Genomic DNA, 27,897 nt, shown 5'->3' with positions numbered 1-27,897 from the left:
TTTCCCCCCGCCCCGTCGTCACTCCGTCAAATCAAGAGATCTCATTCTTCCCCATGTGAGACCACTCACCTTTGACCATTAATAATAAGTAAGAAAAATCAATATCAATTCAAGCCCTTAACAAACCAGCATAGGCCTTTTATATATATATATATATATATATATATATATATATATATATATATATATATATATATATATATATATATATATATATATATATATATACACGCACTCACACACACACTAAATTCCACTGGCAGGGCTTCAATAGAAATCACCATGTTTTCTTTGCTGTGCAGAGGGGTCGGATGATGCCCATCTTGACAGAGCTAGTTAACTCCAAGAATGGTGGTGAGAGTCGGCTTTTCATTAAATATGAGCAGATGTGAAATTTAGAGTGTTTGACAATTAGAAATGGCAGCAGCAGGGCCCTGGAATCAAAGTGAGGTCAGATTGGTAGATCAGATTACCTCTCTTACATTCTTTAGTTGTTCAGAAAATCATTTTGAATTAGTGTCAGTGGAGCCATGATGAGTTTTGCCCTTTGTCTTTTATGCTAGAACTGTATTGTTTCCCAAGACACTCATTAAAGGTCATTATACTATTACAGGGCTTGCTTTGGTCATGGTTTCCCCAGTTGAGCTGGTGTGCTTCTAAGATTGCTTAATGTGTTTTTCATTTTTATTTTAATTTTATTTTATTTGTACTTTATTATAAAAGCAGGCTTTCCATTTTCAAGGTAAATAAAATCAGAGACCATTGTCTGTCGTGTCTTCAAACAGTGAATAACGATTATAAGAATTAACGGTGTTTATAGGGATCTGGTGCTAAGTAGAAGCTTATGGCTGTATCAAGTTACGTATTCATTGATGTACATGGGATTTTTGTATGCTAATTGTATGCCCTTGTAGAGGAAGTGGAGTTTACAGTATATGTTGCACTGTAAGTGAAAGAGATTATTTCTCTGTGTATTTACTAGATTGAATTTTACTGAACTTTCAGTTTATGAAAATCACATTTTGATTAGCTATAAATGCACCAACATCTCTTTTGGCATTGGTGGCAACCGTCCAAAAGAAAAGAGGTGTTTTTTGGAAATGTAGGGCGATATAAGGTGAGCAGCAGTTTTTTGTTTTTGTGTTTTAACTGCATTTTGTAGATAGACACAATACACAGCAATTCAGTGTTGCTTCCAAGTCTTGCTTTGGAGATGCAGCAACACTGAGGTGAAGAGTGGTACCTGGAAACCTGGGCTAATTCAAAAGGAAGAAACCACTTCTTTGATGGAACAAGACCACATGAGACCTGTGCTTAACAGACTGCGGCAACTGCACGGTGATGTTCACAGAATTAGTTACTATGTACAAAGTCCTGAATGGAAGAGGCACAGATTAACTTAAGAACCACCTCACTACCTCCAAATCATAGTATGACTGATATTCCTCAGAAATTGATGGTCCAAGAGTAAAGGTTTACTGCTCTGCTCTAATCTATGTAGGTTATTTTACCATGCCCATCTTCATGGTATCTAGGCTTGCAGGTGCTCAAGGAAGGGCATTCATGGAAGTGGGTCGATATCTGTGTAATTCCCTTCCTCAGGAAATACACTTCAGCATGCACCTGGCTATGTTTAGAAACATTTGTGTGATGGCGGCAATCTTGGCCACCATCATGGATTGGGGACCTACAGAGAAAAGCATGGGTCTTGGCATCTTGAACTAAAGAGCCAGGCTCTGTAACTGGGGTTGTAACAGATTAACATCTTCTGTGGATCAGGCACAAAGACGAACACGTATTGACCAGTGGGTTATAGTTAGAAGATGCATGTCTTTGCCTAGGTTTACCAAACTGATTAAACTTTGAAATCCTGGGTTCCTAACTGACTGGTTAGATTAAAAGCTGCGGGCAGTAAGAAAGAGGCATAGTTTTTTGTTCCTCTTATTTGGAATGTTAATGATTCAGTGACTTCTAAATGAGTGCACATATCATTGCATGGGAGCAGCTGCTGTCTGCTTTCCATGTTAAAAGGTGGGACTTGATGCCTAAAATCCACAGTTCCTTGTCTGCTGCCATTTCACCCATAAAACAGCTTAAGGACAGAAATACCTGCTCTCGTGGAGGGCTAGGAGCCATGCTGGCCTGTGCTTGCTGTGACATGGAGCATGCTACAGAGGTAGCATGGTTATTTCATTCTATAATGGCAATGGATTCCCTTGCTAGATACTAATGTATACCCCCTCTGTAGCATGGAAAAGCTATGGTTTGAGGAGTTAGTGCTGCTCAAGGTAGCCGTAACTTGTGATCCAGATTTCATGTAACTTACATTGTTCTGAAGAGGAATATGCCGGATACTATGCTGTTCTCCAGACTCCTTCTCCAGCTGTGTGCGCTTCACTACAGCCACAGAAGGGATAGAGGTGCATGTGCTGTTGGGGATACTAGTACTATTATTATTGTTACCCCATAGACGCCTTTCCCGTCCACATGGCCCAGTGACCCGCTCTTTGCTCATGCTGTCTCCTCTCTGTGTTGCACAAAAAGCAGACTGTATGCCATCAGTGTATTGGGAAAGGAGAGGCTGAGGGGGAAAATTGATGGGATCTGTTGAAGGAGGAAAGATGGATTTGTTTTAGATCCCCCAGGATATGCTTGTTAGGTGTTAAGTAAGTGATTATGATAAGATGGGTATGTTTTTCTAACTCAGTTTTATGAAATGACCCAACCTTTCTGTGTTGGAGGATGTTAGTGTTAGCCTGTTCTATCCTGACATTCCTTTAATGAGACTAATATAAAAGGACAATTAAAATGAGGGCATAGTGACACAATAAAAAGCTTATTAATTCAAACCCAGAGAGAAGACAAATCATGCAGTGTTTGTCATGAACATCCAACATTTGTGAAGTAACCCAGTGAACCACTCTGTGGGGAGGAAATTGACTTACATAAAGCTATTTTCAAAAAAATTATTCCTTCCTCCAGTGGGACAAATTTTTCCTTCAGTTACTATTGAAATTGACAGAGTTATTTTGGATCTATTCTTGTGTAACTGAGGGCCAAAATGTGTGTGATGTTTCTCCTAGATAAATCTACAGGATTGTATACATCTTCTTCAAAAATCCTAGAAATAATTTAAAAACATACTTATGTATGTTATAATAAGCACTCAATTTTACCAAGGAAATAATCAATATTAAATAACATAGATATGCTAAAAAGTCCAGCACAATAAAAATCAAGGCACCATACAGAACAGCATCTTAAATGTAATCTTTAGTGCTACTGGATAATAAAACCAATTTATTTTCATTAGCTCTATGCACAGACTAAGCTACTGTCAACAAAGCTGATGTCACCTAAATGCCCTTTTAAGTATGCAAAACAAGACAATGGAAAGAAATGACACACAGGGAAAATACTTATGTAGATCCCAGGGCTGTTCTGTTCTATGTAGGTTCTTATACTATGCTCCTCACTGTGGCATCTGAGTTGGTAGGTGCTGGAGGCAGGGCATTCTTGATAGTAGTCCCAGGCCCCTGGAGTTCTCTCAAACCACAGAACCAGTTTCCATGAGATGTATTTTTCAGACAAAGAAGAACCCCATAATTACTCCTTGGTTTTATGCTTAAGCTTATTTGTTGTTGTTGTTGTTGTTTTGGGAGTGGGAGGGAGTGATTTGTATATTTTTGTAAGCTGTCATGCAGTACTGCCTGCAGCTTCCCCGATTGATAGAGTTTTAACCATCATTCCAGAGCTGAATGTTGGAACAACGATTTCTCTGAACCAGTTCTTGGCCGAGTTGTCTGCACCTCTGTCAGATGCTAGACATTTGCACTTACTGCTGATGAGTAATCCTCTCACCACTGCCTCAGTATATTTCCTCCCTCACTAACTTCCTAATATATAGCTAGAGGTACATACAGACATTGAAATATTTTCTTTCTGGTCACTGGTCCAGTGCTTGGAATGGTATACTGTTCCTGAAAGTGTATCTAACTCTGCGATGATGACGAGGCTTTGAACTTTAGAATCATATCAATCAGTCTGCCATCTTCTGTCCCTCTTCATTCACAAGATTTTAGTGGCACTGAAAACAAAAGCTGGAGCTAAAATCTTGAAACTACATAGTCTGAAATGTTTTGGAGATATGAGATATTCAATACAAAAGTCATACCAGAATTAAAGTAGGAAGTAAAAGCAGGATGGTGCTCAGAATGAAGTGATTATGTAGGGCCTGCTTTCTCAAGGTTAGGAATGTTTAGGCAGAGCAGTGTGAATGCTTTCAGGCAAAACCAGTGGTTGTAAAGAATTATTTAGTATCAGTGATCAGAAGGGAAAATAATTCCAGCCCTGTATATTCTATATTGTGTGGATTTGTTTATAAGAGAGAGTGAGTGCAAAAGGGAGAAGACACTGCTGCTCTGAAGTTTTTGTTCCTCTTTTAAGAGCAAATAGTTTCTGGCCATATGTGTGCATGTTTGAAAGAGGGATGTGAAAGAGTGCATGTGAGCGAGTCTGTTGATGCACATGTACAAGAAGTTCAGCATTTGTGTGGCCTAGAGCATTCATTTCTAGCTCATGGGTTAGCTGACCTTAAAATTATCATTGATCCCTCAGTCTAGCAGTGTTTTTTCATCCCTGGACCAATCTTGGATATATACTGTATGAACTAAACCTTGGACCAGTGTGATCTTTGTTCCTTGCACACTATATGCAGTGTGTGTGTGTGTGTGTGTGCGCGCGCACGCAGTGCATATGTTCAGATAAATAAGAATTAGAAGTTTAAAATCATATAGCGTGCTGTCTCTAAAGTTTAGCAACAGAGTTTAGCTCTCTCACCACACTTTGCTCTCATCCATCTCTGTGTAAAGGATATTATCCAACAGTTTAAATATTACTTGTTACTTTAGACTAATTACAATAGAAAAAAGTAAGATGAAACAATATTTTTCAAATATCTGACTTCCAGTACACAGTCAGTGTTGGATTCTCATAAAGATGGAAAACAAATCCTTTTTATAGGTGCATATTTAAATTTAAACCTATGCAATGCTAAATGATTTGGCTTTCCGTTCATTTGGGGATAATATGAGGATATAGATTAATAGTGATTTATAGAAATGCAGGAGCAGAAAAAAACAACAACCCAGCTGTTCCTTGTCAACCAGTAGAATAGTAAAAGCAAGACAACCTGACTAGTTGTTCTACATGACCAGAATATATGAATAATGAAGCAGATGCCTTTTCAAATGAGTTTTGTGGTGCAGTGTTTACCAGTGGGCTGGTGTGAGGGTGCTCTGCCTGACTCGTGATGTCTGTGCAGCAAAAAAATACATACAGTAGCTTCAACACAAGACTCAGGCACTGCTAAGTTTAGCAGCAAATCTTTATTCGAAGACTTGAGAGGGGGAAAAAGAGACCAAGAAGTCTTTTTAAATTCCTTTAGGCCTTTCCATTGGGTAGTGTTTCTTACCAGGGTCACAGAGAAGTGACTAGTGAGGGGCTTGCCTTGATGGGGACAAGCTAGGAAAGATGCTGTCTGCATCCTGTGGAGTGAGTTTAGCAGAGGACCTTATGCAAGGTGACATGGAAATTATGTTTGCATTTTTATTTCCTGAGTGTGGCTGGTTGTCATGAAACTCACCCTGACAGTTTCTTACCACCAGGCAGCAGATTCTTCCTGTTACCTCCTTGGTGTAGGACAGATGCTAGCCAGTTAGCTCTCCGTCTCTCCTGCTTCTGAGCTATCTCAAGCGACAGATGCCAGGGCCAGCTTGGTTTCCACTTGAGCATTTCTGTCATAGCCCTGCCTTGAGCCCAAAATCTGACCTTTACTATATAAAATAAAGTACTTATGAACAAGCAGAGGCTTGATCCAGAGGAGGCTTAGAGCAAATGTCAAGTCAGTCTTCTGCCTCCTTGTTCCACCTGCATTAGGAACCTAGCTTAGACCCTAGACTAGAGCGTTGAATGCCTTAGGCTTTATGGGTCTAAAGAGACATAACTTATTAACAAAGAGTTATTAAATTTTTATCAGTTTTACAACACAATGTAAATGTCTCATCTGAATCCACACTGTATTCATTATCATTTAAAACGTTAATTAAGTCAAAGTTGCATTTAATTTAGTTCTAAATGTGCCTTTGGGAGGAAGCTTTTAGAAACAGCTGCAGGATTGAGAAGCACATCGATACTGGGAAGTTCTTAGTTCCACTTTCAGGATAGGTGCCCAACTTGATTACCATTTTGTGTCTGAAACTAATTTGTTGTGATGTGATTGGGCATGGTCTTAGGTTAATATTGGACCAAAATCAGTGGAAAACTATTCCATAAAACCTTACGCTGGTCACAGAGACACTTTATAGTCTGTTCTTGCCCTCCTTTCAAATTGTCTTCAAATCCAATTGAACATTTAATCTATAATGACTGCATTCCTAATATATTATAATACTTTGCCACATGATGCAGCTGTCATCGGTTGAGTATTTTCCTACTCTTAGGAAAGATTTAAAAATGTATTTGCATAGATTCAGAATGTTTTCAATCAAATATATAGGAAAACACATCTCTTGGCCCTGAGTCTTCCAAATTGTGCTTGAAGTGCAATGCATTGTGGTCAAAATCCAGTACAGAATGGAATATGGTGCAGTATAACAAACTAAAAGGAAAGCCATCTAAATCAGAATAATAAACAAACATGCATGTATTTGCTAATGTATTTAGTACTGATAATGCAAAATGCCTCTTTGTATCGTACTGACTGCGTCAAACGCATATCAACACTGGAATTAAAAGTATAGATCTCTGAAGAAAATAGTTAAAAAATCATCTGTAGTTTTTAGTCCCTTTTGAACTCTAATTGAAATACAGAACATCTTTCCTGTGAAAGAACTGCCACCAGAAATCTTAGAAAACCTTATAGCTTTTCTGAGCTTTGTCATGCAATTTCCTTTGTTTGTTCTTGTCCAAAAGATTTTGTCCGCATTAAATGTATCACCATTTGCATTGCAATGTGCGTGGCATTATCTGTATTCTCTAAACTCCAGTGGTGATGTGTGTTGTCTAACATAGTTGGTACAATATGGAGAGGCATTTTGCATTACGGTAGCTATGCTACTAGAGAAAACAATGGCAACCAGAAGCAAAAGTTATCTCCTGTTAATGTACCATGAGATCATTGGTCTTGCACTGCTTTTAGCAAACCATTTACAGAACAGATTAGCATTTGTCATTTATTTCTGCTCTCAGTTCCTTTTATAATTAGCCTCTTCCTTAAATAGTATGTATTTGAGGAGACGTCTTCCTCAGACTTTTGATAATGATAGTAGCTGTGACGTGAATCACAACTTAGAAATCAAGTAAAATATTAGCTTAGCTGGTAAATCCTCATGGGCTGCTAAAACTAAGATTCTTCTATCAAAGAATAAATGCACTGCTACATTATAAAGGATGGTTCCCTCCTATCTGTAAGTAACATTCAGATTCACTCCCACAAACCTATACCTTACCGGTAAATTTATTTCTCCCCTAATTGTTTTTATTGACACTGATGTAATACCATGGGAACGATTCCTGATGTTCTCATGTGTGAGTGAGAGAGAGATGGGGCTCATTTGATGTGAATTGGTGAGAATATTGGTGGACGGGGTAGAAAGTGTCAATTGCTCTCGTTTGGCATACAAAGAATAAACTGACATGCTCAGAGGGCAGAGCGGTGGGGTGAGATGCACATCAGTGCAGAGCAGGCTGTACTTTGCTGGCTTCCACATCCAGTTAGTATTTTGAAATGTGTGAAATAATTCCCAGAATCTTCAAAGGGCCTTGTAATAACTGTGGAGTTTACACAAGCTAGTGGAATTGGTGTTGTATCCATTCTTCTATCAGTTTTTCTTAGTAAAAACTATCCAACCAAAATCTCTGAAAAAAAGAAGGTATATCCCTGCCCTGAAAAGCTTACAATTAAGGAACTGACTATTAACAATGTTTTACAGGAACTTATGTACTGTGTACACATTTACTTTAATATCTGCTAGCAAAATACCTTCTGTATTATAAAATCCAAAGATTGCCCCTTTGGTATCAAATGCTATCTTTGTCTGGCCCTGCTCTCAATGTCTTCTCACTTTGACTGTGAACAAAGAGCGAATCAACAAGTTTTTCACTATTTGGGAAAGAGCAGACTTGTGCTAAATCCACATTTTATTTGATTTTATATTTTTGGGTGCAGGATGTTTTTGAGTATTCCACACAGAATTGTTCATCCTATTATGTGATTTCAAATGATTTGTTATTTAAACTGACTAGTTACTGTTGCACTGTAACATGAATTTTTGCTTGATTTTTTTTATGCAAAAGCCAGCTCTGCGCAAATATGAACCTATTTTTGCTTTTTAAAAGGCCTGATTTTGCTCAAAAACTGGCCCTTGAAAATGGGCCCATTTGGCTCCAAATATTTGCATGCCAAAGAAAAAGTTTCTTTGAAAATATGTAATCTTTAAATTTTAGGCATTTAATTACAAATACTTTGCACAACTCTAGTCAGTAGTACTTCTGGCTCTGGTAACAGGGTATGCCTTATTGTTTCTTTCATTCAGTTGTAAGCAGTATCTCTCTCTGGAGACAGGATGAGGAACAAACCACATGTCACTTATTAGTCACTTTGCTAAATGCCCCCACTGAAAGGTTGCTCAGATACAAAGGTGATAAGTGCAATATAAGAACGTACATAGAATAGAATAGTCTAATCACATCTACTCAGCAATATCCTTCCTGGCAATTCACCATTGCCCTGCACTTTGTCTGGCAAACCACTTACACTGCTTTGAACTGGTGTAAATGACTACAAAACTTGGAGGGCAAAGGTGAATCAAGCCCAAGGTCTAAAAGGGATTTGCTTGGTCTTATATGATTCCATATTTCTTTACCTGCTATCACTGTGACATTCTATATGATGAAATACTGTTATTCTTATGACTAACTGGCACTGGCCCCTTCAGCATGTTTTTGATGTGTTTATCAGTCTGGTGCATCCATGATTTACTGTCCCTGATCCAAAATACACCTGCAATCCTTAGTACTCCCTTAGCTGGGCTAAACATAAATTTGTTGCTTTCCTTAAAAAGGAACTATCATTTTAATTCTTGCATAAGAGCTCCCTCCCCGACCCCATGGTCTTTACTGCAGTTTCTTCTTTGGTACTCAATTCTTTTTACTCCGTGAGTGCTTCCAGTTATCACCAGCCCATACTGCCCTCTTCTTCTCCCCCTGCATTTTGGCTTTCCTGTCCAGCAGAACCATCACTGAAGAGATGAAGCATACCTATTTCTATCCTGGATAGCATGGTGACAAATTGTCACCTTTGCTATGGTTGCGGATCCCAGCCTGTGGTGTAGATAATCAGCATATCGAGTCATTCTCTCATTATAGTGGTATTATACCTTCAGATTTGTCTTGCTAGGTGGTACTATCATGACTTTTCCGGTTGTAATCCCAAACACATTCTCTTCCAATGGCGTGAAGATTAAATGTTCAGTCTTTGGATTCTGGATTTCTAGTGTTTCCATCTCTAGGACCAGATCAAGATCTGAAGCTTATTTTGATTGATGGCTTGATTCCTTTTGATACTGCAGTTCACTCATCCACGGTTGTACTGAGCACTCTCCTCCTCCCAAATAGGTCAGCAGCTGGTTTTGAGTCAATACATCTCTAGTCATAGGCATTTCTTGAGGAAATGCATAAGCAGAAGCTTTAGGCTTACGCAGCCTGCTCCAAGGTCCCACATATCCCTTACAGAATATTGATATCCTTAAGGTTCTGCCCACAAGGAATTATAAAGTCTATACGTCTACAAAGTAGTTTTTATCCATCTTCAGCACATGATTCTTTGGTCTTCCCTCTTCCACCTCATCTAACAGGAGCAAATAAATACCTCAGAGCTAGAACGCCAAGCAACTTGCTCTTGGAAGATGTCTTCCTTGACAGCTGTCAGTGTCCCTTGAGAGTTGGATTTCTGGATGCTTTTGGAATCTCACTCTCAAAAAATCAGGCAGCAACACTCTAAACCTATTGGCATCCTATGGCGTTTGCGTTTACTTTTAGGGAGAAACCCTACCCACAAATCTCATTAAAGCTAGCATAGTCCCTGTCTTTGTGTTGGAAACAGCTGCTGCTTCTCCCTCTTGACTCTGTTGGCCTCCTGATCCCGCTGAAATCAGTAGGAAAATTCCCATTCACTTCAGTGGGAGCAAGATCAGGACCTATGTAATGGCCAAAGATCTTATAGGGCTTCCTCATAGACTTCTGTTGTGTTGGTTTGGTCAGTCGTCTTTTCCCCATCTTGTGCTGCCTGCTCTGAAAATGAGTGTTTCTAATTTTGAATACTCAGATACCTAACTCTCAGTGCTTACAGACCATATGGGCCTTTTCTAGCAGCTGTAATACTGAGAACTGAAGTGTTCTTTTAGGCTCTGTCTAGACAGCCTGAGCTGCTAATTCAGTTCCATGGCAATCCTGAGCCCTGCCACAGTTCCACCCCCCACCCCCACCCCAAGCCCTTTTCCTCTTCCGCTCTTTCAGTGCCTTGTTTTCAGCTTGGCCATACTACCACCTTGTCTCCTTCACTTCCTGATGCTCTTGGCCAAACTCTCACCCCAACCTGGTTAATGAAAACAAACTCTGTTCCATGTAACACACATCTTTAATGAACTTTCCTTCCTGAATCTGCTCCTTTTGAAGAGATGTGACTTGGCCAGATAGTCCCACTCATGCCCATGGCCAGTGTCAAATAAGCAGGTTTGAGTTCCTTGCATAACTGCAATAACAAAAGAAAAATAATAATCCATTCTAATATTGTACTTTGGCAGTGGTTTCAGTATTATATTGTTTTTTGCTGTTTGCCATATAGAGATATGATCTCCATATTATAAAATTATAGTTAGCTTCCCATTAGATATATGTGAAATGACGTCTATTTCCTTCATGTACCAACACTAAGTAGTCTGGTCCTACCCTCTGAAGGTACTAGAGTGTTACCAGTGTAATATTTTTGTTAGAGATCTAATCAGTGGGAATGTATAACAGTAATTTGTTATTTCACAGAGGCATCTTGATTCTATTTTGTTTTTGTACGAAAAATATGATCCCTGCTACACACATCCATCCTTTAGAGTACTTTTTCTGTTAGAGATCAAATCACCGTTGTAAGTAATGTTGTCATTAGTTATCACCACTAGATTTCTTAGCTTACACTTTATTTTCCACTCTTAAGAAATTGTGAGCCTTTGCTCCCCCGCAACAATCAATTGTAGCCGAACTACTGTATGCTTTGGCAGATGTTTTAGCATTAATTCTTTGTGCAGTTGCTTTTGCAGCTATAATCGGAGTTAGCTAGCACATATCCATTTCTTATTATTATTGTGTTACTTTGCCTCCTCTCTTTTGCCATCGTTTACCTAAAAATGACATACAGAACTTCTCTAATACTCCATATCAGTGAATTATGTTCCAGCTCTATTCTGTTGATTGCCATTTTTTACTATGATTTTATAGATTTAATCTTAGTTATGTGTTTCTTGGGTGTTCATTATATTAGTAAATTTACTAAATGACGCTTCTATTTTAGGTGTGTTTGTTTAGAAGACAACATAACTTCATAATGCTGAGATCTGTAAAATATATCACTGGAATCACTAATAAAGAGAGTGCTCTTTCTTAGGGGTATATTTTACTGATTTCTTCATGTCGTCAACTGTATTTAACTTTATTTCTGTAAGCAATCAAGTCAACATATATAATAGGCTATTGATGCAACATGATCATTCCTTTTGATTTATTTGGATGTTTACTCAATGACTTATGGTGTTTTACATATTAGAATTGGTCTGTCAACAATTAACATTCACTGCTTATGAAAGCCATACTTCAGGTAATGGAGTATTATTAAACTGCAACCAATGTGCTAGAAATCTGTCTTCTGATAATAAAATTTCTATGTATAACAGCAGCTGAGAAATACCGCTATATATTTATGCATAGATCCCAGGATAGCTGGGGAGTAAAACCACAGAGGGGCTTGAAACTCAGTACAACCAGCAGATGGGGCTGCTAGCTTACAAATAAAACAGCAACTGAGAAGGACCCAAGATCCTGTAAGTTTTTTTTTTAGAAAATTGTTTGAGAAAAACAATTTCTAATATTTCAGATGCTGCTTGGCAATTGTATAAAAGTATGCACCAGTTGAATATATATTCAATATATGTATATGTACATACAACAACAAGCCTATATGTATTATATAAACATGTGTACAGAAGCTTACACTTGGCTAATATATGTTTATGAAAAACACATATTATCCACACATGATTAAGAAAAAAATTATTAAGTCCTACATCCCAAAAGAGTGTTGCAGCTCAGCCTGAGAGAGCCCTGGGGTCGTTGAGTTTGATCTTGCCCTATTCCACTCAAAGGGAGTTTTTCCATTGACTTGAATAAGAACAGGATCCTAATGAGAAAGTCAGAGTGAAGTGTCAGGAAGCGTTCCTTAGCTCTTGTTGCTGATATGAACCATAGCATGGGAGTCTCTGTAAGATGTATACATTTATCTGCCCTTCAATATGGCAACAAGGAGCTGCAGAAGGGGAAGGAAAAATTTGGGGCGGGAAACAAGTTAAAGGCAAAATCAGAGACTCAGAAAGGGGCACTGGGAAACATTGAGGCAAGAACCTAGGCAGGGTTCTCTAAATAGAGATGTTTGAAAACAGACTAGACAAAGCCCTGAGAAATAGAGAAATTTTCATAAGTGCCTAAGGGACATAGGAGCACAAACCCATAATTCCCTTAAGTTCTCTTGAAACTTCCCATATTGAATGGTCTTGTACTGGCAAGAAGATGGTAAGATAGTTTAATAGGACTTATCCATTAAATTTGTTAAGGAAAACCCCCTCAGCACAAACATGTTAAAGCATTCTTTAAATGAGGACTGAAATAATTGGAGTAAAGAAAAGGTTATTTCCTCAGTTTATAAATTCCAGAAGATATTGATTGGAATTTTACTGGAAATGTATATTTTAAAAAATAGATAAAAATTGGCACTTGGCACCGGAAAACAAAGTAATGACTCTAATTAGGTTTCTCTAGGGTGAAATCTACACTTCCCATTGCTCTTAGAAAGGAAACAATTTCATCCAGTGTCTAGATTAGATTTATAGGACTCTGCTATGAAGAAGTAAGATGTGAATATTACAGAATCCCTTGCCTATGCACTACATAACCTTCTTTCCTGTCAAATGTGCTATACACAATAAACACAAGATTTCTCAATCTAGAGGAGGAAAGCAACCACCAAGGGCCCTGTTCTCATTTTTACTATAGTACTCAGCATACAAGTACATTATATTTTTCCCACTGAACTTTAATGCAGCTGGAAGCATGCAAACAGTTAACTACACCACAGGCTCTGTTGTGGGTGTGGCTTAGGAGACTCATTTTAAATATAGGCTACTCTTTGTTTGGTTTTAGACCATGTAGGAACTGCACTGTTCTTAACAGTGATTGATCACTCTGCAGTGTATTCAGCCACACAGGGGCAACCTCCATTAGTGTGTAGTTCACAAAAACAACAGGACAGATTCCTACTACAGTTTGACAAAATGACATAATTGTAGTCTATTCTTTCTAATGCTGCTACTTCTTCCTCCATGTCCTCTGTAACTGGTGTCAAAACCCGCTCTCAGGCAGTAGGTCAAAGAGTGCTATGCTTTGGCTTACAACATATTAAGACAAGGACAATCTGTACCAATGCATCGAGCCCAGAACTATGGGTGTGGAAAAGCTTAACGCTACAGTTTGCTCTGTGATACTACTCTTAAGAAGGGACCCAAAAAAGACATGGCTTTTGGCTTAATATGTTTCACCTTAAAGGAACTGTCGGAGGACCACTCAAAAAGGAATGGCAATTTCCTTTCTAGATACTGTATGTTTATTCAAGAAGAAAAGCATAGAAGTAAAACATCATATTTATATTGTTTTGTATTAAGAAGAAACCTCTGTTTATCCAGTACATCAAAGAAATTGACCAGTATCAACTTATCCTTATCACACATTCTTTTCAAGTGCATTTCATCTCAAGGTACTTCACAAAGAGGGGTATTAATATGACTATATATAGGGAAATTGAGGTACAGAGAAATTACTTACTTCCGTGGGAGATATGAGTGCTCAGCACAACTGAACATCAGGGCCTATGGGACCTGATCAAGTTCTCATAATAAATCAGTGTTATAGTTGCAACTAAAACCCCAGATCTCTCAACTTCCGATCACCAACTTGTAACCATTAGACCATCAAACATCCCATATCGAAAGGGTAACCCATGATGCTGTCCAGGTCAGGCTGTGAGCGATCCACTTGCAGATTTCTCTCTCTCACTTTGGTCCTTCCTATCATTTAAGGTACCAGGATAATAAGACCCTATACAACACCAGTGTGTAAAATCTATTTGAGCGGATACTTACTCCCAACATATCTGATTGGAGAATTTGTGTTTCTGCATTATCTAGCTGCAGTGCCTTCTGTGCTTCTCTTCATTGTACTAGTCCTCTCAAAGGAGGTAGACCTGGAACAGAATAACTGTAGGCGTTGAGGGAGTTCTATTCTAAACCCTGGAACTTTGGCCCTTGTCTAATCCTTCTTTCCCCATCCCTATCTTAAAAGTCTTGGAATAAAAGCTCCTTTTTCAGACCCCAGTGATACTTCATATAGCCAGGATGTGTGGAGAGGTCAAGTGGACTGTTAAATCGAAAGAGGAAAATATCGTCTGGTGGGTTTTTTTTAACTTTTCATTCAGCAGTTTGCCAGTAACTGTTTAATGGCTTGAATAAAAAGAGTGAATAGTAAATTGAGACAGCAGTGTGGAATGGGGATCTGAAAAACGGAGCTAAATGAATGGGAAGGACTAAAATCTGAACCACAAATATGTACAAGGTTCAGGAGAACCATAAATAAACCTGACTATAAATTAAAATTTGATTATGGATTTCACAAATTAGCTCTTACTTTTCACTGTGTGGGAGCACAGTGATGTACAACATGGCGCTGCTGTATGCAGTAACCATGTCAGAACATACCATTTGCCATACAAGGCCCATCAAATCTGGTGTCCTTCCTCCGGCGTTGTCCTATACCCGAAGTCTATATAGGCACCTAAGCAGTTGTGCAATGCTGTGCATGTAGGTAAAGCTTTCTTCCTGTCCCGTTTCATCAGCTCGCTCCTTGAAGCATGAAATATGAACAGCTTAATGCTCCAGATCTAAAGCCTACTAAGGTCAATAAAAAAAATTTCTGTGATTTCCATGGGCTTTAATATGAACAGCCTTAACCTAGTTCCTCACTTTGCTTTGCTGACATTATGGTCATAGAGAGTAGGAGTGATAACAACAGGTATCTGTGGGAAAGCACTGATAACATGCTGCCCTTGGATTAAACTGGAAAAGCAAGGAAAAATCAAAGCTCTACAGTTCCCTCAGAGGGTTACTGTACCCCTAAAGAAATATCTTAAAGGCTGTATGCAGTGTAAAATCTCAGCCTGGCCTTCTTTTTATCAAAAGACTAAGGTTAAACCAAGTGTCTTTGCAGCATATCGTTCATTGTGCCAAAGTATGTACCTGCCTTACCCTAAAAGCCCATATATTTTAACTTTATCTTGGTTTAATAGAAGATCAGAGCAGCCATCTATAATACATAACAGGATTCCACCGACCAGCATTTCGCACCTTGTGTTAACTGCTTATATAGAGCATTCAAGAAAAAAAAAAGAAAAACAAAAGAAGAAAGAAATCTAGCTCTCGTACAATCACTTTAATGCTGTGAGAATTAGAAGAGGCAAGACCACTGTAGTGTTAATACAAAATTTAAACAGCAGATGCCTGCTTAAAAAGAAAAATTGGAGTGATTCATTTGGAGGTCAATCAATTTTATATACTTTTAGTCAAAAGATAAAAGCCTCCAAAAAACTCCCGAATGACTGGCTCCTTGGGTCTTGTTATTTCATAGAGAATACCTTATACAAAGGTTCAAAGTGCATTCAGTATTTCCAGCCATTTGTAAAACATAGAGAACCCTTATGTGCCTGACATTCTTGGATCTTTATGTTTTCTTATCTTCTTGCACATGGCACAAACTGAAACTGACTGCCACTGAGCCTCACCTGCTTTTATATTGGCAGCAATATGCATGATATCAGTTTCCTTTTACACAAACAAACAAAAAATTAAATGCATCTCCTTGAATTTTGAAGGCACGTAGGCAACAAGTCTGCAATCCTTTCCTTTGATTCAGAATTACCATTTCAGACACCAAACAAATACTGCTCTGCAGTTTTCTGAAATTAATATTCTTGTATCTAGTCAGGCACCATTGCCTTGTAGTCTAGTCAATGATTTCATTGCATATGCTACTGAAAAAAATCAAGCCATAATTATAAATTCATAAAATAAATAATTCATTGGTATAAAATGATTTTTAAAGGGATTTAATAAGATTTATTTTCCAGACAAATAACACAAATGTCCTGATTAAACCATGTTTCAGTGTATGTTAAACTCCAACCCAAACTGATTGGGTACATTTTCTTTTTTGAAACTACCTTTGATAAGAAATACATTACAAACTCATCAGTTTAGCTTACTGTTAACAAAGAGACAGCAGCCGTCTGGATTATTCTAGATCCGCAGTGAAACTGCCACACTACGTACGCTCAAACTAAAGCTGTGCAAGTTTGACAAGGGGCAGATGAATCCAGGAGTTATTGTGCAGGGGTTTAAGTCTATGCGGCAGCTGACGGTTGAAATAATCATCTATACATTGCTCTGAGCTAGCTGGGGAAAGGTTGAAGCTGTATATTTTCAACATATCTAGTCTAATGGTTAATCTGTTGTCTTGTACAGGGGGTGCTGGGTGGAATCACAGCAATAGCTGACAGTTTGGAGGAATTGCAGTGGGTATCTTCGGTTGCCTGATTCACAAAGTGGTAGGTAGAAATATAAACAGGCTTGCAATTGAAAGAGGGAAGTCATGTTCACTGTCACTCAGACCAAAAGAATTTTGGTACGCAGAAGCTCAATCAAAATATTGATTATTTGCATTCAGCAATAGGGAGTTCCATGTCATTGTATTCTACCACCCCAGGAGTTTGGGGTACATAAAGCATGTACATCAAGCATGCCAGAATACAGAAGAACAGCAGTTGCTGTGATTGGTGATAAATGGAGAAGTTGCTTAACAGAAAGAGAAAAGGAAAGTTGAAGGGGGGAAAAATCAACTAGTTATTCAAACCAACGATTGGTAGACTGCTAAAAACTCCTTGTACTTCAAGTGCTGATGTGGTTTCTCTGTAGAGTGATGTAGTATCACCCTTTACAGAGATTAAGAGGATGTAGTATGGGTTAGAATGAAACCAAAAATGAGGTATCTGCAAAGTATCTGATAGCTGTGAGGGAAAATGCTATGTTAGATTCTGATGAAGCAATGGTATTGAAAGCCTAACAATTCCAATTGATCGTTTTATTTTATTTTTTTGGTATTGTTCTGGTTTGTCGTCGTCCTCTTCTTTTAAACACGTCTTTATCTCCCCTTCCAGGCAAATCACACTGAAGCCAGATCCAGCCATTTCTCTGAAAGAACTGTACTGGTATTCTGCCTTGTTACATTTAAATTAAAGTTAAGAATAAAACAGAAAGTGCCGTGGGCATGAAATTAAGCACATGGGTTGTTTTTTTTTAAATGTTCAGTATTTGCTGGTTATTGTTCAAATTAATTTGGTTATAACAAATATAATGTATAGAAATAGAACAAGTAAATCTGCAGATATGATTTGATAATATAGTCTTTAGGCAAAACCTTGTATTTTCTTCCCAGGGTGCAGCTTGGCTGAGACCTTTTGTGGGGCTGCATGTTACTATCTTGAAAATAAACCTCTGTATAAATCAGTTTTGATCCCTTGACATTTGATAGTCATTATTACCATTTAAGATAATGCTAATAGGATTTCTGGCCAAGAGACATACAGTGGTTTTCACTAAATAGACATTTGCCTACAGTTACCACACAGAGGTATTAGAGATGCTAGTTTCTTATGCTTAGATTAGGAAATATCACACTATCTAATCCTGAGTGTGGTAAAGGTTGACTGACTTGTGGTGACCACTCTGTATATCCCAGTTTTATCTTCCCATTTTCTCTCATCCACTGCCCCTCTGACTGCAACCCTCAATAATCCATTGATCTTCTCTACAAAAGACTGATTTATGGATCCATGGCAAAGGCCCTGTGCTCTAATAATTAACAATACAGATGCGGTGGTCATTATCAGAGATGGAGATTTGACTTTTAGCACTAAAATCACAGGGCTCTACAATTTGAGCTAATTTGGCTGTGAGTGCAAGGGGGTTGTTCTTTAATTCAAATGGTAGAGTCGTTGGGGCTAACCACAAAATAAAGACTGGATCGCATATACACTACACTGGATGATGTTAGCTTGAAAATTATGCAGTGTTTCAGAGAAGAAAGTGCCCCAACAAAAATAGGTTGGGTGCCAAGCCTGCTGAAGCGCAGAAGTTCTGTAATGACATATTTAGCTCTATATCATTAACAGTGATATTTTCCCCATATGTGTGTCACATCAAAATCAGTATCACATCCATGCAATAGGTCAAACACCCTAGCCAGATAAAAAATGAAGTATGTAAATAAGAGATTTCAGCTTTTATTGTACAGTAGGGCACATTTTAAAACATATGTGCTTAATTCATGCACATAGAAGTATTTTTATGAGCATACGGAGGTACTTACATGTGCAAACTATGGAATTGCATATGTAAAACTTAATTATGTGTGCAGCTGTAATTAGCCATGAGGCTCAAATATATACTTTGTGCACAAACTTGCTTCTTTATGCTTGTACATGTATTTCAATATGTAAATTAGGTACCCCATTTTTTGAAAATTTGGCCCCATTTTGCCATGCTATCTAGACTAAAATACCAAATCTGAATATCTCCCAGATGGACTTCTGGTCTGGTATTTTATGTGTTTCTAGAAGAATTAAATTAAAAATGGGAACTCTTTCACATCACCCTAATTACTAAGTTTGTAATATTTATTTTGATGGTATAGTGGGTAATCACGGTATATGAGGTAGAGCTAGAAGTCATAAAGTGAATTTGAGCCAAGGAAAATCTAGGCTGAATATCAGGAGATAAATCCCTAATGATAAGATCTATGTGGGCATTTATACTACCCAGTAACATGGTATCTGAGCACCCAAAGCCTACTATGCCCTGGAATTGTCTCCCAAAAAAACCGGGGCTGGTCCTCACATGAGTTGATTGGAAGGGTTTGAGAAGCCTATTGGTAGATTTTTCCCTCTCTCCTTTTTACTTCAAGTATTTTGATGCAAAATGGTAGTTTTTTATGGATTATTTTCACCATTATTGACTGTGGACAAACATTGAAATGAGATTGTTGTGTTTCAGAAATTGTTCAAATAAGCGCATGGCTCACTGGACCTGTGTAGACAAGTAGGCTATGCGGATAGTTTTTATTATATGAAAATTTGTCACTGGAGAAATTCCAGAATTAGAAGCATAAGGTTTGACAAACAGCACAATCTGTCCAATGCAAGGCTGATGATTCCCTGAGAATTTATTCATTCAGTGTGGTACACAACGTTTCCTGATTTTAGTTAATCGAGGTCATGCATTGCCTTCCAGTAATTTAGGATCACTTTGAAATCTTATCTATTAGTACTTGACCATATTTTATTAGTAGTAGCAAACAGTAGAAAAACACTGCAAGTTAGGTTCTGATCCAGCTTTCATTGATATAAATATTTTCATCCACATCAAAGGGAGTTGGATCAAGCTGTTAATGTAGAGACCCTTCTCAGACTAATAGGTACTTCATTCAATTCACTGTGGTTGAACCTTGATAATCAGTGCATACTCAGTCTGTCATAGGTCATGTATGATAAGCTTTTTTGAATCAAGACAGAGTCCTTATTTCTTGGAAACAATTGGCAGGTATCTGAGTGCCTCATATGTATCTCATTTCCAGTTGATGGTAAACTGAGCAAAGAGGTCAAAAACATGTTGGCCTCTGAAACCGCCTTTGAGCTACTGCCTATTCACTTTTACTGGAGAATGTTGTAAACCGGTAGAAATAGGTGGAAATAGTGCTGCAAGATGAGCCCATATATTCCTCCCTCCAGACCTTCTTCACCTATGACAATGTAACAATGCAACATAGACCTTTACCAGCTCAAGGGTATACTCACCTACTTTTCTATGATGTATGCAGTATTCTTGTAGCAGTGTTGATCCCAGGATATTAGAGAGACAAGGTGAGTGAGGTCATATCTTTTATTGGACCAACTTCTGTTGGGGAGAGAGAGACGTTTTCGAGCTTACACAGAACTCTTCTTCAGGAAGCTCTGTGCAAGCTTGAAAGCTTGTCTCTCTCCAACAGAAGCTGGTCCAATATAAGATATTACCTCACCCCCATCTTGTCTCTCTACTTTTGTATCAGACTGAAACCAGCAATAGGAGATCATAGCTGCATAATTTTATTGCAAGGCTGAAGCATGTTTTACCCTGTCCTTCGCAGAAGGTTACATTCATTAAAGGTTTTATTTAATGTGTTGGTTTTTGTTAAGTTACCTTCTGCTCCTTAGAAGAGGAAAGATTAAGCCTGACAATTTCAAACTGAAACCACATTCGGGCACTTAAATTGGTTGGTCTTGTTTTTAGAGATGCTGTACATTGACCTTTGTGAAATTTGCTACTGCTGAGCTCCTCTGAAAATCAGGCCGCTTTTATTTAGGTGCCTAAATATGGATTTAAGTCCATAACTATAGGTACACAAGTTTGAAAATGTTGAGCTTGCCTCTTTTCTGATTCCTTCTATACTTTAATAGCAACAATAGTACTGTACCTTCCCTGACACTTTCAGCAGGTTCAAGGGAATAAACATCATCTAAAAGCTAATAAATCTTGAGATCTTTATCAACTTTTGGGAAATAGGTTTGGCTTCAAACACACTTCCTCTAGGGTAGGATTACTGCTTAAAGATGATAATATTATGGAATAATCCTTTTATAAGGGTTGATTTTTTTAAACATATATAGAGAGAGAGAGACATTTTTTGAAAATGTTAATAAGGCTGCAGATATAAACCTATACTTCAGCTACAGAAACTGATAGTTTAAGCTTTAAAGCTATAATTCCACATAATATTAAAATAGATTTATCCTGTGGTTTGAATCCTTTTTTAATACACAAAACATTAATTTACATTTTTTCTTATCATTTAGAAGTAAAGAATGAAGCTAGATCAAGTTATCCAAAATGTTCATTTCAGTTCAAGAATGCAACTACTAATGCACTCGTTGGTGCCAAGCCCACTGAAGGAATCCCGGAACCTGTTCCACTTGTTAATAACCGTAAAGGGAGCCTCTTTCTACCCAACAATCCCTCGCTGCTGCACCTTAACTTGTTGAGTTCTGTTGAGCATGGAAAATCTACCTACTGTAGATTGCAAAGGGCACTCAGTTTGCCTGTAAAATACTGCTATCACCCTCAAAATCCTGGGTTGAACCAAGATCTCCGTAGGTAGCCCCTTAGCTGGATGCATAAGGCAGTACAGATTGGTTTGTGCATGGTTTTACAGTTTGAGTGTTTTCAATGTGAAAATGACATTACTAATGCTCTGTTAAGTGCTTACAGATGTGGGTTTCTTGAGATGTGGTGATTAATAACTTAAACAAGATAGTTAGTAACTAATGGTTCTGGGTGGTTGATGTTTTATCTTTCTTATGTTTTATTTGCTTTGAAACACTTACATTCTAGGCAATGAGTTTACTAGGTGTTCCATTTCTTGTAGTATTTGGTAGCTGAAAGGTTGTTAGATAATCCAGCTCATTTTGGGGGTCCACATAAAGGGAAGCACCCATAAACTATATTGTTAGTGACCTTGCAGAGGCAATGAAAGAGACCGATGTATTTAAAAAAATAGTAACAAAATAATAAAAGAAATGTTATGAACTTGTCCAATGTTTCTGGAAGACATTTTCTTTATTTGGCTTAAAAACTAAATGAGGATAAAAGTCAAGTAATATGTTGTTACAGATGTTCGCCTCTGCATTAAGGCTGTTAAAATTACCAGCACATCTTAAATCAATTCATGGAACATTGTCTGGAGGTTATGTCATTGAAATAATGAATCCTTTTTACTCAAGAATAAGCAAACATGTTAAAACATCAGCGTAACTCCAAATTAAACTCCAGCATAAACCAGAGTATCTGAAGCCTCATTAGACTTGCTTGACATTTTTCTAGCTCTGAGTCTTCCTGAACTGTAAAACTGTTAGATTCTGTGCCTATTAGACAAGCAAGCACTGGGTTGTTACAACAGTACATTAAGTGTTATACTTAGGGATGTGCAAAAACAAGTTTTTGAATTTTATGAGAACTCAAAGGCTGGATTGAGTTCACATTCTATAAAATTCCATGTTGAATTCCTGAACTTGTCTGTACTTTCATGAAAGCTGGTAAAGAAGGTCTGCATAACATAGTATGACTGTATTGTAATACAACTCCCATAGCATTAAATAAATTGAAAATATTAAAAATAGGGGCATATTCTCATTAACGGAAGCAGTAGGTCAAATGTACAACATTAGTGTTCAGTTGTCATATATCACAGCCAGTTACTCAAATGCAGTTGTCTTTCATGAAAGTGAGTAAATTTAAGATTCCCTTTTATTTAAATTTTTAATCCTCTCATGCAGAAAAAGGAACCATGAAATGAAAATATTTTATAGCTTAACTACAAGTTTTGCTAGATCTACTTTTTTTAAATATACAAAAAATTAATAGAATATATTAAAGATAATAATTAAATATGGTTTTTATCCTACTTATGACTAAGAACCCAATTGTGAGTTAGCATTGCAACACTTTTGGGAACCAAGCCATAGGTAATGATCTCCATTACATACCATTTGTATATTTCAGCTTCAGACAATTCTCCCCTCTTCCCCCCCTCTTCCCCCCGCAATCCCCACCCACACACATACACATTTAGGGAATAAAACTACATTTCCAAACTGCAGATGCACTATAAACTCTTTGCATACAAATTTCATTTAAAAACAAAATCCTGATTCAAATGTGACATGTTTAAAATAGGTGATCTTTCATTGCCACAGTGAAAATAAATGGCTCCTTTGCTTGAGCAAGGCACAGCTTTAGTACAGAAATGAGGTGTCTCTGAGGGCTTTGCTAATAGGTATTAACTTATGAGCCATGTTACCCTAGAACATTGCAGGTAAACACAGACAGTAATACGGCATAAAGATGATTGGCACTTAATGAAGAAAAGAGCTTGTTTATTGTAGGTACAACACTAAAAGACACTGTACACTTTGTCAGGAAATCCAGCTGTGGAGACCATCATTCTGGAAAGTGGTACTAATAAGGCCTCGTTTCACAATTGGCCAGTATGATAGTAACGTCTGTAAGATTGGAAAAAGCAAATGCTAGACCATGTAAGATGAAACGTCTTCATTGGACTTACCTTTTACATTTGAATCAGCAAGATTAACTCATTTTAACCAACTGAAGGGTTGGAAAAAAACTTTTTTATAGCATTTTGCACTAATAGAAATATTTCTGTATATGATATCATTACAGCTGGTCTGTATCAAAATAAGACTTTACAAATGCTCCTACTGGGTACAGAGCTTCCTTATTACTAGTGAAAGAGGTATAAAAATGCACTCCACTTGTACTATGTTACTGAATTTCTTATAAACGTTTTCTAGCCCCATGGGGGCAGATTAATTTAGATGAACTTTGAGCTTTTATTTACTGGCAAAGAAAAACATATCATTTGTAGGTGATTTCTGCAAGCAACATTGTGCATGGTTATTTCTTTTAATCTCTTAAGTGGTGAGTCCATATGATTTGGACTGACTATTTATATCCAATAAAGAACAAGGGAGTCCTGTGTATGCATTAAAAGCAAATTATTGCCTGTGTAGAATAGCTTGTGAATAACTGTTTTTGACAGACAAGTTTAAAACAAGATTACACCATTTTCCAGAGAATGACTTGCCAGAGATTGTTATGGAACGAATAAAGAACCACACTTTATTATAAGTAGAGCTGGGCAGATACCGCTAAAAAAAATTTCGGAGAGTTTACAAACAGCCAAATATTGAAGTGATTAAGGTTTATTGAAACCAACTCTCCCAGAAAGCGGGTTTTAAATGTGCACATTTGAGTATTTGTTGAGGAAATGTTTATACTCTCAGCCAATCAAAGAACAGTAATGGTGCTATGTGATTTATCTAACGAATCACAAGTAGGCAGCACAGCCAGAAATTTGCATGTCAAATACATAACAAATTTCATGATTATGCTATGGATTTCTAAAACAAAAAATGAAATAGTTAAATATTGAGGAAATTTCATATTCTTTATGGCTGTTCTCTAAGCAGAAAAGAAGACTGAATTAGTCCAATAAATTATTTGTTGCAAGTTGATCATTGCTCAGTTCTAATTACATCTCCTTTTACATCACTGTTTTGAGGCTTTAAAAAAAAAATCCAGGATTTGTTAGGCAAAGCCAGGTCCTTTAAGAAGACAGCAATGTTGCCTTTCCAGTGTCCAGTTCTGTAATCTTGATGAAGGCAAAATGAAGTTCCATAACATACTCTGGAAAACAGACAGACATGACAAGCTAGAATGTGGACTTAAGAAAATAGTATCAGAAGAGGATTGTAGCAGGAGGATATTGCTTAATTCATTCTCAGATAAATCTAGAGCAGGTGACATATGTCCAGGTCTGCTTTTTTCTTCCTATATAGTTGATTGCAAATAGATTTTTTTTCCAGCTGATGCTTGTGCACTGCTAATGTGTATTAAGCTCCTTTAATGTAGCTGCTACTACTAATCTTTTCTTTTTATCTTTAAGGTAACAGCTACGTAGGCCTCAGTTACATTGTCTTCTAGTGTGTTTTTCAATTAACTATAGGATGGAAATGAGACTATTTTTCATTCTTAATATTACAGCATTAATCTGAACTTGAGAAACCACCATTCACAGATGATTCCCTTTGATAGCAAACATAATACTTGTGTGCTAATTATCAAGTACAGTAGTTGTCCTTTAAACAGTAATGATGAAGGTTAATATTAAAACATAACTTATTAGAAAACTCTGCTTCTTTAAAGCAAATAGTATTATGTTATAGGTAATCCGGTGATGTACACTTTATAGTAATTGTAAGTTATTTTACATTTGGAAAATGATCTTTCATTTAAAATGAACTCTATCCTCATTAAAAGATCCTGTGCTGTAACACATCCTCTGTTATACAGGTACTATCCCCCACTTCCATTCAACCATACTCTGCTCATTCTGTTATAACAGCTCCCCTTTGTGAGAAAGGTGGAGTGATGAGGTCTGAGTTGTGCTGGAGATCTGTGCACAATTGCAGGCAATGTTCACAATCCTAACTAACTGAAACATTAAACATCAAGGCATTGAATATTTTACATCTCGTCATGAAGATTCTGTTGTCTGGCATGTGAGAAGCAAGAACCAATTTGTATCTGGTTCATTAGCAAAAGCAGGCTGGCAGCTATTATGTTGGTATTTCAAATAGCACTTTATCTTTCTGTGTATTTAGCAGAACACTAATTCTACTCTTCAGTAGCACAGATTAATTGAAAATAACTCAGAGAATAACATAAATGCTGTTCCCCGAACCAGTATGAAACCAATTTGAACTTCTGTGTTCAAAACCCTGGTTTTCTTCCCTTCTCCAGCTCCTCCTCCTCCAAACCAATCTCTTTGACTAACCCATTTGATTTTTTTTTTTTTTTTTTTTTTTTTTACTGTTGGGCCTAAAAAGTTAGTAATGAAGTATCAGTGCGTGAATGGACATTGAGTGTGTGTTCTTTGCTATGTCATTTGTATTTCATATAGCGCTAAGAGTGGTCCTTAATCTCATGAGTTGCCTCTATTTCCAGTTGAAGATGAACATCCGTCGACACTGTCACCCAAAAAAAAGCAGCGAAATGGAGGCATGAGAAATTCACCCAACTCCTCGCCCAAACTGATGAGGTAAGACTGTAAGAAACTCATATCTTTATCTTCTTTCGTTCCTCTACACCTCCCCCTCCTCAAAAAAGGGGGAGGGGGGTTGAAGAAAAAGATTGTTAGATGGTTTCTGAAAGGCTGAAGTATTTATTCTGTCAGCTTGTCAGCAGTTAATGATAGAGCTGAAAAAAATTCTGTCATGAAAAACAGTTTGAAAAGCTGTTTGAAAAATACATAGGCTTTAAAGTCTTAGCTGTCACCCTGTCCTGTCCATGTGTAGTTCTTAAACAGCAGTGGCACTAATGATAGCACTAACCAATCAGAGGAACTCATGTGGTTAGTTTGCCTCAGGCAATTCTCTTTTTGTTGGAATCCCTCTGAGTACTGTTTTCTGTACTTAAGGCCATATGTGAGATGTATCATCACAATCAAAAATGAACCTGAATATTACCTTCCTTTTATCCTGTCGATTGAAATCAAATTTCTGTTAATTGATTTTGACTGATTAAAAAAAGTCTAATAATCTATGTACTTACCAAAGCAAAGTTCAAAACTAATGCAATTTTACTCAGGCTAAAAGCAATATCAATTATGAAATACAAGGATTTTTTTTAAGAATAGTACCTACTCTGAAAGTGGATGATAAAAATGGCTTCTGGTTGTTAATGAAATTTTCCCGCTGTTGTTGGATATATAGTATTTTACAATAAGGAAACCCTCAGATATTTAAGTCATTTCTTTCCGTAGGACAATTTCCCTTTAAGCAGAGGTTCTCTGTAATTGGAATTGCAATTGGGACACTGTACTACATTGAAGCAATATAGCACTTTCATTCTACTTCTTTCTCTGCCTTACCCTTCTCCTGTTGTAGTCAGTGGGCGCAGGATCAGGCATGCTAAATGCAGTTGTATTACATCTGAGTTCTCTACAAGCAGCTTGTTCTATTCTGTTTTTGTGTATATATAATAAGAAAGGGGCCAGGCTGGAACTCCTGCTCATGTTTGGATCCAGATCTGAACATCACAGCTCAGACCCATCTCTCGTGTATGTGGCTGTATACATGTAGAGAGACAGGCATGCCTGCATGCTTTTGTGTATATATGTAACATACATACATCACTTAGCACCTTTCTCTGCTTCCTGGCAGCAGCCATGTTCCTCTAACGGTTATGGATATAGCCAGATGATTTCCTCCTCTCTACTTCAATCAGTGCAGTGGGAATTTCCTTAGCCAATTCAATAAGCATCTTTTTCTGTTTATCGTTCCTACAATCTAGGGCATATTCAAGGGCATAACTTCTTTAAGTCGTCTTCATTTGTGTTTAGACTGCAGGACCAAAAGTGAGATTGATTCACTGAAGAAAATGCACCCAGCTGTGTCTTTTTTTTCCCCCCATTGACCATCTATTTCTGTTAAATGTATCGTTAAAAGTTCTCTGCCTTCCTGGTAGCTCAGCCTTGCCTGTGTGACACTGATTTACATGCTTGTTTACAGTTTCTGAGGAAGAATAAAATGAGCATACTGCCAAGCTTCTCATTTTTATGACGCCAGTTGTCATGCTAGCATCATTTTCAATTTACTCACCTTTGGGTAATCTTCTTATCAGGCACTAATAGTTTTATCTGTTTAAAGTTTGAAAAATGTGGGAGCTTCCCCCTTCAACCCCTAAATTTGGGGAAGTAAAACATTTAAAAAAAAAAAAAAAAAGAGAGAGCTGAAACATTTGTAGCTGAGTG

General features: G+C 37.5%; 1 protein-coding gene across 41 annotated transcripts in view; it reads left to right on the top strand.

Annotated features, from left to right (window-relative positions):
- Positions 1-27,897, top strand: part of KCNMA1 (potassium calcium-activated channel subfamily M alpha 1) — an 835,052-nt gene that overhangs the window by 714,190 nt on the left and 92,965 nt on the right. For all 41 annotated transcript variants that reach the window (XM_043551031.1, XM_043551030.1, XM_043551023.1 and 38 more), the window contains one exon: positions 26,091-26,184. In XM_043551031.1, the coding sequence (XP_043406966.1) occupies positions 26,091-26,184 (94 nt within the window). The remainder of the gene's footprint in view (positions 1-26,090; positions 26,185-27,897) is intronic.

This window comes from Chelonia mydas, chromosome 7, assembly GCF_015237465.2.
Source record: "Chelonia mydas isolate rCheMyd1 chromosome 7, rCheMyd1.pri.v2, whole genome shotgun sequence".
Classification (NCBI taxonomy): Eukaryota; Metazoa; Chordata; order Testudines; family Cheloniidae; genus Chelonia; species Chelonia mydas.
This window is presented reverse-complemented; position numbering and strand designations above follow the sequence as displayed.